This window comes from Gracilinanus agilis, chromosome 1 (assembly GCF_016433145.1).
Source record: "Gracilinanus agilis isolate LMUSP501 chromosome 1, AgileGrace, whole genome shotgun sequence".
NCBI lineage: Eukaryota > Metazoa > Chordata > Mammalia > Didelphimorphia > Didelphidae > Gracilinanus > Gracilinanus agilis.
Window position 1 is genome coordinate 81,428,993 of NC_058130.1, and position 13,444 is coordinate 81,442,436.

General features: G+C 35.2%; 1 protein-coding gene across 1 annotated transcript in view; it reads left to right on the top strand.

Annotated features, from left to right (window-relative positions):
• TNS3 (tensin 3) overlaps positions 1 to 13,444 on the top strand; it is a 199,947-nt gene that overhangs the window by 160,149 nt on the left and 26,354 nt on the right. Inside the window, exons 16-19 of the mRNA XM_044676470.1 lie at positions 6,434 to 6,605; positions 8,097 to 8,740; positions 9,439 to 9,525; positions 12,365 to 12,496. Coding sequence (XP_044532405.1) covers positions 6,434 to 6,605; positions 8,097 to 8,740; positions 9,439 to 9,525; positions 12,365 to 12,496 — 1,035 coding nt within the window. The remainder of the gene's footprint in view (positions 1 to 6,433; positions 6,606 to 8,096; positions 8,741 to 9,438; positions 9,526 to 12,364; positions 12,497 to 13,444) is intronic.

The window sequence follows — 13,444 nt, forward strand, 5'->3', positions numbered from 1 at the left end:
ATATATATATATATTGTAACTTTTATTTTTGTCACTAACCAAATTGGGTTATATGCTTAGCTGTGGAAACACTTAGTTAAAAGGTATGGACATTTTACCCATTCAGTAAATTACAAATTGCTTTCCAAAATGGTAGTACTAATTCACAGCTGTGGCAACAATCTTACCAAATCCTTTCCAATAATAAAACTTCCCTTTGGTACTTTGGTATAAATTAAACCATAAGTTAATTTTTCATTATTATTATTAACTTTTTGTATTGCCATGGACTTGCCATCATCATTGAATATCCTCTAATTATTTAAGTTCTTTATTTTTAAGGAATCTTTTGCATCTAAATCTATCTATATGTAAGTTTTCCTAATATTGACCTGCCCTTGCACCTCTCCTTTAAGCCCATTTCAGAATGATTTCCTGCTTTAGTCTGAAAGGATATTTTAAATTGTTTAATTGATATTAAACATTTTTACCTATAGTTTTTCTCTTCCTGGTTTAGATTTTAGAATTTGATTTGTCTCATTAAAGGAGGTTGGTAGGTTGCTTTCTTTACCAATTAAAAAAAGCGGTATTAATTATTCTTTGAAAGTTTGACCAAATATAAACTGGATTCTGATAGAAGAGGTATTCTCCGTTTGGTAAATAATATTCAACTCTGCATTTACCCCCTCTTCACCAATTCCTAAAGGTCTCTCTGTTATATTATCTTTAATATACAATTCCTAATGAATTAATTTTATCTGTAGAACAAATAGCTGGTTTACTAGACCTTGATCTATTATATAGGAGGTACTTACCATATTTTAGTAATTTTAGCAGAATCTCCTAGCTGTTCTTTAGGTTTGGGTGGGAGCAAGGTGAGAAGCAAAAGAAATACTAACCATAATCAACTAGCCCAATAGAACACCTCGTTTCTGTACAACATTATAGTTTACAAAGCACCTTTTCTAATACCTTGGAAAGTATTTAACATAAATTTATTATTCCCATTTTGCAGATTAGGAAAATAATCCTAGACAGGTCATGTGGCTTATGCATTGGCATGTAGCAGTTAATTGTTAGAACTAGGATTCAAACCTAGATTTCCTATTCTGTATTCTTTCACAGGAACAGGGTTCTGAAATTGAAAATATTTAAAGTGAATTGTAAATAATTGAGGACCTTTTTATGGGTAAAGCCAGAAAAGCAAATCCTGCCTTGAACACATATTGCCTTTGTGACACTGGGCAAGTAGTCACTTACCCTCCCACGAATCTAGGCAATTCTCCATGGCTATAGCAGAGAAGGTGCCTATGTGCTTTGGCAGAGAGAGTTTCCTCACCTGGACTTTTCGTGTGCCAATAAATTCAGTCCCCATCTCCTCTCTGAAAGAGACAGTGCACTAGAAAAAAACAGTGTGTGAACTCTATCATGACTCATCATCAAATCCTAATTGTGTTTTTGATTATTAAACCTCAGTGCTTTCATTTGTAAAATAGGATCAGTGGTCATTCATTCTTGCACATTTGACTTCACAGATTTGTTTAGGGAAAGTCCTTTATAATCATGGAGTAAGAGAACAGCGTAGCGATTCATGCAAGTGGTAAAAATACATCTTGTGACAAAAGAACAATCGTAGCCTGAGAACAAAACTTAGTTTTGTGTCCTAAGAAGATAGTAGCCCCCCAAAATTTCGTGTTAATAAGTAGTTTTGCCCTTGGTGTGTTAGAGAAGATATAAATTCAATTTTTCTCAATTTCATACTATTGTATAGTCCTGATTCTTTTTAGAGAGTAGTATTTTTTCTTTTCTGTTCTGTTTTTATATTTTTATTTTCTCTTCTGTTCTGTGATTTTTTTTGGGGTGGGTAGGGGAGGGAACTAGCAAATATTTGCTTCTCTACTGGGAAACTTTTTCCACCTATGAAAATTAGGAACTTTTATTCTTAGTTGCCTAAGGTAGGGAGAGATTCAGTGAGTTGTCCAATCCTACTGTTAGGATGTATTTAGATTTGAACCTTGAACCTGGACCCTCCATACTATGTGACTGACACCCCCATTTTGCCTTCCCTGTGCACTGTGCTATGGTAACTGAACTGGTTTAAGTTCAAATCCAGTGATTTGACTTCCCATTGCTGAGGCATTCTTTCCTTCTTTGGTCCTCGTCAGAATCCTATTTCTGCCTTAGCTTGCTACTAACCTACTTAACTAGGTTTGAAACTACTAACTATACTAACAATTATAATTGTTGTTTCTGTCTTTGCTATTTAAGGAAGCTGTAACTTGCATCCAAACCGCTAATTTAGACACAAGATCTCTCTCAAGACATTCTGTTAAAAACCTTTTTCATTGACCTTATGCTAGGATACTCTCTGATCCAGTAACCTTGTCTCATCATCCTTCTTCGTAATTATTGTCCCAGCCTCTTTTACATTTAGAGAAAGTCTAAATGATGTTATATAACCTTCTGCTGCCATAACAGTGTTGTTATTTTCTTTTTTTGGCCAGTCTGATTTGCTGTGAAGCCTTTTGTAATGCCTTAGCTCATTCAGTGTTTAAGTTGTTATATTATTAATTTTATTCCATTTCTATTCAAAAAATATTCAAAATACTCAACAGACTTTGTAACTTCATAGCAGATTTGCCTAACTATGCAATGCAAATCTCTTTTATGTATTCCCAAAAATTTGCTTGAGGTCAATATTGAAAGTGCTAGAGAACTTCTAAACATGTTCAGTTGACATTACAGGGATAAAATTGAACCATTTTTCCCCATTTCCACATTGTTTTTATGTCAGCCTTTAAACTAGTCAGTGTAATTCCTTGATTATCATGTGATATGGCCTATTCATATTTAACATGCACCTACCCATTGCCCTTTAGGTAATCCTCAACTGAAGTACTTCAGAAATGTGGTATTTCAACAAAATAAAAACATGACATTCTCAAGCCACAGAAAAAATTAGAATGGTTATTAAAATACTCACTAACCTAGAAATATAATTAATTTTCCCTTTATAACAATATGTTTTTTCTGATTATGTTATCATATTTATTGCATGCTTTATGTTGTCTATAATATCTCTTATTGAAAAATAAGGCAAAAATTGTATTAATTGTCTTGAAGTTCGTGTGATGTGTAAACATGTATCCATGTTGTAGTGCATCATTTCTGAACCACTCAGTTTGATAGTTCTATGATTTGCTTGAATGATCTGTTTTCATCTATCCCTGATGGTTCAGCTGCTTTCAGAGATGAGCACTTAATGATGTACATTCAGTTGAAATTGTGCAAAACTGGGTGGTTTAAAAAGCCATTTGACTTAATAATCATGTCATTAGAACTTTTCTTAGCTATAGTTGATATTTTCATAAACTTAAAAAATATATTGCCCTATATAGTTTAAACATTCAATATTGATTGAATGTTTATTTTTGAAATTTGAAGTCTGGACACTTTACTCCTAAACTTCATCTGTGGGGAGACAAAGTAATATAGTAGAAGGTACGAGAAATGTGTCAGAGGACACTGGTTTCATTTGCTGGTCTTCCTTTCTAGACTATGCTAGTTTGAGCAGTGGATTCAATTTCTATGTGCTTCTTTTTCTTCATCAGTAAAATAAGAGTGATCAGCTAAGGGCTTGCAAGATTCCTTTGAGGTTTTCTGTCTGTAAACCTGCTGAAATCTGAGGGTAATATATGCAGTTAGAACTGAGCATTTCTAAGAATTACAAAGTTTCTAGCCAAAACAAACAATGTTATTAAGAACAAAATAGACAAAAATAGGTAATGGACAAAAATCATTTTTGTTTTTGTTGTTATTTAGTCATTTCAGACTCTTTGTAACCCCATATGGGATTTTCTTGGCAAAGATACTGCAGTGGATTCTAATTTCCTTCTCCAGTTCATTTTACAGATGAGGAACTGAGACAAATAGGAATAATTGACTTGCCCAGGGTCACCCAGCTATTAAGTGGCTGAGGCCATATTTTAACTCAGAAAAATGAGTTGTCCTAAGTTCAGCTCCAGCATTCTCTATTACCTGAATGCCCATAAAATTCAGATAAGTAATATCATTTAAAAAGTGGATAATGTTCCTGTAGACTGCTTTCAGAAAGAGGTCATCATTGATCTGGCTTCAATAAAATGAGAGCTGAATCTTTTCACATGTAACTTTTCAAAGGAATATATTTTTTTGAGTTTATATTTAGAAATAAACAGCTGCTAATATTCCTGACACTTCATTTTGTAAATTGAGAAATCTGCTTAAGCTTCCCAAATTATTTTTGTAGAAGTAGAATTCAAATTATTTTTTTTAATGATTCTACCAAAGAAGCACCTTGAAAAGAAGCCAGATGCATGAATGACACTGTGTGTTCAGATTTTTCTCTTTTCTATAGTTGGGTTTGGGTGGGAGCAGGGAAAGATTGGAGATATTTATATAATGGAAAGGCCAAAGAATATGGAACAAAGGAACCAAAGCTCAGATTTTCGCTTCAAGGTTTACTATTCTGTGGTACTGGGAAATTTCCTATTGAATATGAGGGTTTTGTAAGAAGTTTTAGGGCCTAACAAGTTCATACTTTACCAAGTATCTCCTCAGAGTAGAGTTATTATCATGGAAAATGAAATATTATCAGTATTGAACCTGTATGCAACAAATGTTATAGCATCCAGATTTTTTAAAAGAAAAACTAAAACTAAATGAGATACAGGTAGAAATAGATAACAAAATAATAATAGTGGTGTACTTTGATTTTCCCCTTTCAGAACTAAATAATCTAACAAAAAAAATAAGAATAAAGATAAGGAGATGAATAGAACTTTAGATAAGATAAATAAAATAGCTATGTGGAGAGCCCCCACACACTTGCATGAGATTAATAGTAGAACTAAGCCCAAGCATACACATAATCTAAGCATGGTTTCTGGTAGGGCAACAGTGGCTTAGAGAGTTTAAATATTTTGCAAAAGTCTTGCCTCAACATTCATCATACTATGGAGGTAATCCTGCATCCTTGAGGGGTTGTGGCACTAGGTATGATCAAGTTCCACTAGGTATGATCAAGCTGACAAGACTTGTTCTGGAAAGAGTATGATCCTGGCAACAGATTGTGTGTGCTGCCTAAGGACTAATCTAGCGAAATAATGTCCTGGTAATGTATGTTATCTGAAGACCAGACAGACTAAAGTGATCAGATTAAATGTTGATAGGAACAGAAACAGGTATAATATTACATTGCTAAAGCAGCTAGAGTGATTTTTTTTTAAGAAAGCAAGATGGAATTATACATTAAGAGCTGTAAAGCTATTCATACTCATTGACTTAGAGATCACATTACTAGGGATGGGTCCTAAGGGTATTATTAAGAGGATAAAAGTTTTGTTTATATGAAAATATTCATGGAAGTTTTGCTTACTATAATGACATAATAATTGGAAACAGTACAAATGCAATGAATGGGAGAAGTTGCTGAACATTTGAATGTAATGGATTCTATTATATAATTGAGATGACATAGAAATATAAATAAGGGAAATTATGAAGAGATGAAAAGAGAAGAAAAAAACAATAAGAATAATACATACCATGATTACATTAAAAAAGTAAAAGCCATAGAATCAAGAAGAAAAATATATCCATGTAAAATAAATCCAAAGGGAGCTCAAAAGCAGACAATAGTATACATATATATTTTACATATTTTAAAACAAATTGTAGATAATGTTCAGTTTGTGATTTTGCACATAATTTTTTTATTCATTTTTTCAGTTAAATGTTTTTTAGTGGTGGTTGTGGTTACTAAATATATAATTTTAAAAATCCCTTCTATATCATCTCTCAAAACTAGTCTTTGGGTATTATTGTTGTTTTGTTTTGTTTCTCTATCAAATGATTTAGATGTTCCTCTGGATCACTTATTACTCTTAGTTTTGCTCTCGTGGGAAAAGCTGAAAAAACTTATTCTTCCTCCCTGAGACAAGCCATTCAGTGATTATGACCTCTCTAATCTTCACTTTGCTCATCAAAACAATGAGAGAGTAATACCGTGTTAGCTTGTGAATTATCTGCTGAAATCATAGTAGACAAAAGTGAATTAAGCACACATCTGGAAATAGGGTTGACAGTTGTCAGCATATATGATTTTCTCTTGGATTTTTAAGTCAGGATTCCTTAAGTCTGGAGACAAGTCAGCTTGCTTTTTAAAAAATGATTTAAAAAAAAAAAACTTAACCTAGTATAAATGCAAAAGGACCAGGTGAACAAGGAGCACTTCTTTCCATGTACCATGTTTTAATTGGCTAAGACATCTGTGGTCTTCATAAAGGTGCTAGAATTCCAGACATTTCATTTAAAAGGAGTTATAATTTCTGAAAATACAGACCATTTATTAGTGATTTTCCTAAACAATTTTGACTAAGGTCTATTTGTTTTGGGGGGGGTTTCTTCCTTGTAGAACCTCGGAGTTACACTGAAGGCCTTAATCACTCAGTGGTGATGTCGGACAGCCCAATTGGAACAAACCCTGGTCTGTTTCGGTCTGAGAGGCCAACAACCCCTTCTTGTCAACGGACTTTTCCATCTGCCTGTACAACTTCAAGCAAAAGCCCTCTCCAGAGAGGCGAGAGGTAGGAAGAACTTATTGGCAAAATCACCTATTCCCCTTAAAGAAGTGGGCTTTGAGTCAGTTAGGAAATAGAGAAATTGATTTTCAAATTGAATTACAACTGGTTCTACTTTCTTTGAATTTTTTCACAAGGTAAATAAAGTATTTTAGATGAGGAACTTTTATCTCCTCAGAAGATTTAATCAATCAATTTATTATATATTATGTATATATAACTCAAATTATAATACTTGGTTTCTGTCACTGAAATATTAAGAGTGAATTTTGGAAAATTAGTGCCTTGATAACACTTAGACCATAGTTCAGTAGCTCTTAGTAAAAGTAATATACTATAGGAGCCATGGATAAATTGCCACATTGGCCATTTGTCTCTATTGTCTTCCATGGCTACAGACTACATTGTTGTAAAAGAAGGACTCTCTCTTATAGAACATGGCAAAATTAGTACAATTAGCTATTTTCTAGTAGTGGGATCACTTCTCTTGCCTAGGAAAATATTAGTGGAATAAAAATATTGCTAGGCTAGAGATCAGAAAATAGGCTTTAACCTGGCTACCATTAAGTGAATGACACTGGGCAAGACATAGATAAAATAGAAAACTGTTCCTCAGTTTTTTTAATATGTAAAATGGGCTAGTTTACTGCCCAACCTGCCTCACAGAGTAGTAGTAAAAATCATGTGTGATTGTATTCATTCACTAAATACATAGAAATTCATAATTAGCATTAAAATTTTTAAAGGTTCTACCTGCCACCTCTCTCCTCTAAGAGTTTACAATCTCAGAGCAAAAGTAAGAACTCTACAGAAATTAGTATGGTATATCATATTTTTATAGAGTGAAGGAAAAGTACAAAGGGTTTTGGGAATTTAAAAAGAGAGAGATTACCTTCTAGATACCAGGATCAAGGAATATGTCTTTGAAAAAGTATACATTGAGGTAACACTTAAAGGACTTGTAAGATTTCAGTGGCAGAAATGACCCAGGAAGTCATTCTAGATAGAATGAATGGTCTGAGCCAAGTCTGGAACTAGGAAAGCATGGGTAAGTCTAAGAAATCATGAATTCATCTGGAGCGCTGTGTATATTAAAGATGCACTGGGATATAAGTATGAGAAGAAAAACAGTAGCCATATTATAGATGGAATTAAATGTCAGACTAAGGCATTGGAACTTTATTCACTTAACAATGATGTAGTCTTTGAAGAATTTTGTGTAGGTGAATAATATTTTAGTTTAGGCATGATTATTAGGAAAAACTCCTTAGCAATTATATTTGTGTAAAAGTGGAATAGGTTGCTTCAAAATGTGGTAGGAACCCCTTCCTTAGATAAGGCTAGTTGTTTGAGAATGTTTATTCCCTTTGCGTATGAGTTGGACTAATTAGGTCACTGGGATTTCTTCCAACACTCGAATTATGTCGGCTGCTTTTTCTGTTGCATGTGATGCTGCCATATTTTCCTTATTTTACTGGTTCTTTTCTTTTCAAATAGCCCTTCCACAACAGAGCACCAATGGCTAGAAAGCAGTCCCAAATCTTCTCTTTCACCACAACTGTCAATGATGGGGAGCAGCCGACCCACAGGTTTCCTTGTGGGTTCAGAATTTTCCAGTCCAGGACCAGAATCTTCACTTTTGTCTCATTTCCCACCTTCAGAGCTACAAGTTTCTAATCTAAACAGTCATGAAAACTCACCAGCAGAACAGTCTCAAGAAATTCTGGCCAACCAAAGTGGCCGAGCCTTCCTAAACTTTGGTGTGCCTAGCATTGGGAACAGCCTACAGCCTGATGAGAAGCCTGGGACCTTACTGAATAATTCCAATGGAGCTTCTAAGTCACCAATTGCCCCATTGGCAGGAGTTGTGGACAATGGCTTCTTGTCCCATAATTTTCTCACAGTGGCCCCTGGACACAACAGTCAACACAGTCCAGTCCTACAGCATGCAGGATTATCCCTGCATTCACAACCACCCCTTCCTGAGAAGAAGAGGATATCTGAAGGAGAGCGTTCCTTTGGTTCTGTCTCTCCATCTTCTAGTGGCTTCTCCAGCCCCCATAGCGGGAGTACAAACAGCATCCCTTTCCCAAATGTCCTTCCAGACTTTGCTAAAGTTCTGGGCTCCTCACCCTTGCCAGGTAGGTGATGCTATTAAGTGATCAGTAATCTCTGTACATCAAGTTTGACTTAGTCTTCAGAGATGTTTTGACTAGTTTTTTGTAAAGAAAACTTGAATGTGTATTTAAAAAATACATTCCTGCTTTGTTGTGTGAATTTAGTCTTTAAGAGATAATGGGCAGATTATTTAGAAGTTTTGGGGCAATGTTAGGTAGATACAATGGTAGTTCTTGTTCTGGTGCTTACCCATCAGAAAAGGTTGATCCCAAATACCTGCTATTAACTTATTCTGCATTCTTCTGTATGTCTCCAGGTCTGATTCATGGCAGGCATATGTAAGAGATTTTGCTAGTCATTCTCTTTGCCTTTCAGGCAAAATCATTGCCCTACTGAGTTCCCTATTTAAAAGAAGTTTCTAACTACATATTTTCAAGTTTTATAGCTTCAAAAAAGCTTTTTAATGTTTCTTGCAAGCTCCTAATCAAAGTATCCTGGTTTGTTTATTTTATGTTCTTAAAATATTTCATACATTCCCCCAAGACTCTCATTTGAATTGTGGTATTCTTTGCTCCCTTTCCTCCCCCTTTCTCCTCACTGCTCCCACCACCAAAGTGGTTGAACTCTAAATTCCTAGTTAATCAGAACCTTACTGACCGAGGCGAGAAGTTACAACAGGAAATGACCTTTGCAATAACTGCTTTCTAATTTTGTTTTGCAGAAAATCCCACCGATAAAGATGTGACTGTGAAATTTGTTCAAGACACATCTAAGTTCTGGTACAAGGCAGATATTTCAAGAGAACAAGGTACTGCATCAAAGATGAGAATACTATGTATATCTTCATTGAAATCTTTGATGCCTTAGAATCTAACTTTGATTCATATATACCGGGAAAGGAGGGAAACAGTCTTAGCCTATGAGCATCTGAAAGTCAAGCTATCCTTTAATGTGGATTTAATTAGGCTTGTTTAATTAGAATGTGGACTACATTTTATTGTTCTACCCTAGGGGAAAATGTTATTATCTTTAAACTTTTATTTGAAGGCTTACACTAGCTAATGAGAGAGAGAATGTGGCATGAGCTGGAGGCAAGGGTAATTCACATATGTTATGCAGACTTTTATCCCATGATCCAGTCTGTGAATCTCCAGGAGATTCTGAGATCTTCTAACTTCTGCTGTTGAAATAACTAATAATTGTGATCAGTAAATCCACTCTTGCAGTCATTTTTAAGGTCTATCTCTACCCAACTCTTCATTTTTATTCTGACCAATTTTCCTTAACTTTTTTAAAGAGAAAGAAGAGATGCAGCAAGAATGTTAAGTTGCTTTTCAGTTTCATTTTTCTGCCTCAAATGTTTAGCTGAAATATATAGTTAGGGTTGGTTGGGATGTGGGGAATCATATGCATTTGTTTTATTACTGGCAAATGAACTAATTTAAAATATGTGGCCTTATCCACAGCAAAGCTATACATGCTTATGCTGAAGTTTGAAAGATTCATGTATATGTATTCTTAATAAAGCTGTGGACTTTTTGTCTTGATACCTTGCATTCACATGGAGGGGCACCCCTGGGGAGTGTAAAGAGCTCTGCCCTTGACTTCAAAACACTTGGGGTCATAGAATCATGAGATCAGAGACTAAAAGCTGGAAGGGGCCCCAGGACCACCTCATTCCACAGATGAGGATACTGGGATCCAGGGAAGTTAATGACTTTGCCCAGAGTCACAAAGTTATTAAGCATCAGAGGCAGATTTTGAATTCAGGCCAGTGTCCTTCCTATTGAATCATCTCCCAGCTCCAACACTTAAATATTTATATTGACCCTTGGCAAGTCTCTTGACCTCTGGGATCCCTAGTTTCCTCATTTGTAAAATGAAGAAAAGACTTCTAATAGTATGTCATTCACAGGATTGTTTTCTAGATTAGCTTAAGGGTGTATATAAGTCATTTATTTTTTTTAGTATTAATTAGATCTTTACTGCAAAGACTCAGAATCTGTGCAAATGTGACTGTAGCTTAGACTCAATCACAACCCCTGCTGAGCCTTCTAAATGTTGATCATCAATTAATGTTTTTCATGGTTAGCAGAGCTGAGGGTTCAGCTCAAGTCCTAAGCCAAGGGCTCACACACACTCTTGCCACCTGGCAATTGCCACCACCACTTTGGTTAATTGGCTCAAACAGCATTCTAGTTTTTAAGGTATATGCTTGGTGTTAGGACTGCTTGTGAGACTATGTACTCCTCTTCTTCTTCTTCTTCTTCTTTTTTTTTTGGTATTTTTAAAGAAGAATAAAAATAAATTTCCATTGAAATATGCTCCCTGAATCAGTCAGTGCTTGAGGCCAACCTAATTTGTTCCCACTCCTCAGTGTAAGCTTAACTAGGCAGTCTTAGAGTTAACTCCCCTATTTCTGCTAGTATTCAGCCCAAGAGGGATAAGAAATGAGTCGTCTGGGTGCTCCTGTTTTGTTTTGTTTTATCATTCAGAGCAGACCATGGTTTTTAATTTCCTTCCTGTCCCACCCCAAACACCACTCTCTCTCTCTCCCTCTCCTTTTCATTTCCATGAAACTTCAAGTTAAATAAAAATATAATTTTAATTAATAATAATTTTAAAAGATGTTTATCATATAAATAACAAACAGTAATATCAATGAAATATGTGTTAGTTATGTATGTATTTTATTTATATCAATAAAAGATTTATTATTTTAACATTAATATTTACTACCTAGTTATTAAGGTCAGCAATCATGGACTGTACTAGATGATGTGCTTAAGGCATAACTACAACTTCTTACTTTTTTGGATATCTCATCTCATAATCCAACTCAGACAAATCATTAGATAAGAAGGAGAAATGTTTCCATTCTAAATCTCTTTTTTTCTGACTTACAAGGAGTAAGAGTTTGTGGGTGAAAAATCAGGGAGGCTATTTTTAATATCTCTTTAGAAATCTTGCCTGAATCAAGGTACTAACAGACTGTAAATTTTACTATTGGCTCTCTAATCAATATTCTGTGATGAGAAACTTCCCCCCACCCCACCCCCTTTGTCTAGTATGGACAGCTCTTGTGAGTTTTAAATATTTAAGTGAAAGTTCTAGTGTGTTTTTGATGGGGCTTTTTATTTCTGAATAATAGCTGATATTAGTTAAATGCCTTATAAACTTATCTAAGAAATAGGGCCAGGGTGCTATATGTTCCATGTTTTGTGGATATTTTTATGTCTAGATTTCTTATACTTTCTCATCCCAGATGAGAAATATAACTTCTCCTTTTATCATGCCCCTCACCTCTGTTCCTGAAAGTATTTCATATATATATATTTTTTGAAAAACATCTCTTCATTACAAGACAAACCATATGGTGTGAATCTATGTGCCTGGATGCCAGGCATGCCAACATAGGAATCCATTCTACTATTTCTTTACAGGGCACAAGAAAGAAGAGGGATGCCCTCTTTTAAAGGTTATAATTACTGCAGAGCAGCTGCTATTTGGTGAACTAAAACTATTCTAGAAAGGAGTGAGTGAGTGAGAGGGTCACTTACGCATGGTATAAAGAGGACATAGAGAAAAAGTTCTTTGTCTATGATTGCCAACATGTGTTTCTTCCTTCCTTCCTTTGGTCCCTGCAGCTATTGCCATGCTGAAGGACAAAGAACCGGGTTCCTTCATTGTTCGGGACAGCCACTCTTTCCGGGGAGCCTATGGTCTGGCGATGAAAGTTGCTACCCCTCCTCCTTCAGTTCTGCAACTTAATAAAAAAGGTATTGTGGACTTATTTAAAAAAATAAAAAAGTTATTTAGGGTGACTTGGGTGGTAGGGTCTAAAGCCCTGTCCTTTGTAGAAGCAATTATATCCTCTAAAATCTGGGGCTAGCTCAGAACCAGACAAAGCTCACAGTTAAATCTCTTTTCATGCATCTCTTGGTTTCTCTGCTTTCAAATAGATGATTTGGCAAGTATATTACTTTTAGTACTCCTAGAGGATTTCTTTCTTTCTGTATTTGTTTTATTGAGAGAGTTCTTTAATATTGAGATTTATTCTTTCTCTGTGTTGATGATGTGTTTTTGTAATGTTACATTTTTTTTTCTGTGTAGCCTCAGTTTACTTACTCCTGCCTCACTGATTCAAGCAGGGAGAATGAAATTTGCTCCAAAGATCTATCTTAATCTAAGATATAATTAGAGTGTCTGACTACAAAATTACTGATGAGGTGCTTATAATTTCAGGAGGTGCTCATGGGGGTCTAAGCTCTCCTGCATGTTTCAAAACAATTCTCAAATCTGTTTTTACTCCTCAAATAGTAGGCATCTATAAACCTTCAATATTTAAAAATCAAGTTTTACACAGCACTCACAACAGATTAACAATGGAGTAAGGTTTCAAAAAGGACTGTTTAATTTGACTGGATGAGTGAATAAATGAAAAGGTTTTATTAAGCTTGCTGTGTTCCCAACACTGTGTTAACCATTAGGGATACACATACAAAAGCAAAAACAAGCCCTCCAGCTTCCATTATTATTATTTTTTTTAACTGTTACCAGAGGCAGTTGGGGGCTCAATGAAAAGATGTCTAGAGATGGGAGGTCCTGGATTCAAATTTGACCTCAGACATTCTCTAGGTGTGTGACCCTGGACAAGTTATTTAACCCCCATTGCCCAGACCTTACTACTCTTCTGCCTTGGAACCAATAAACAGTATTGATTCTGA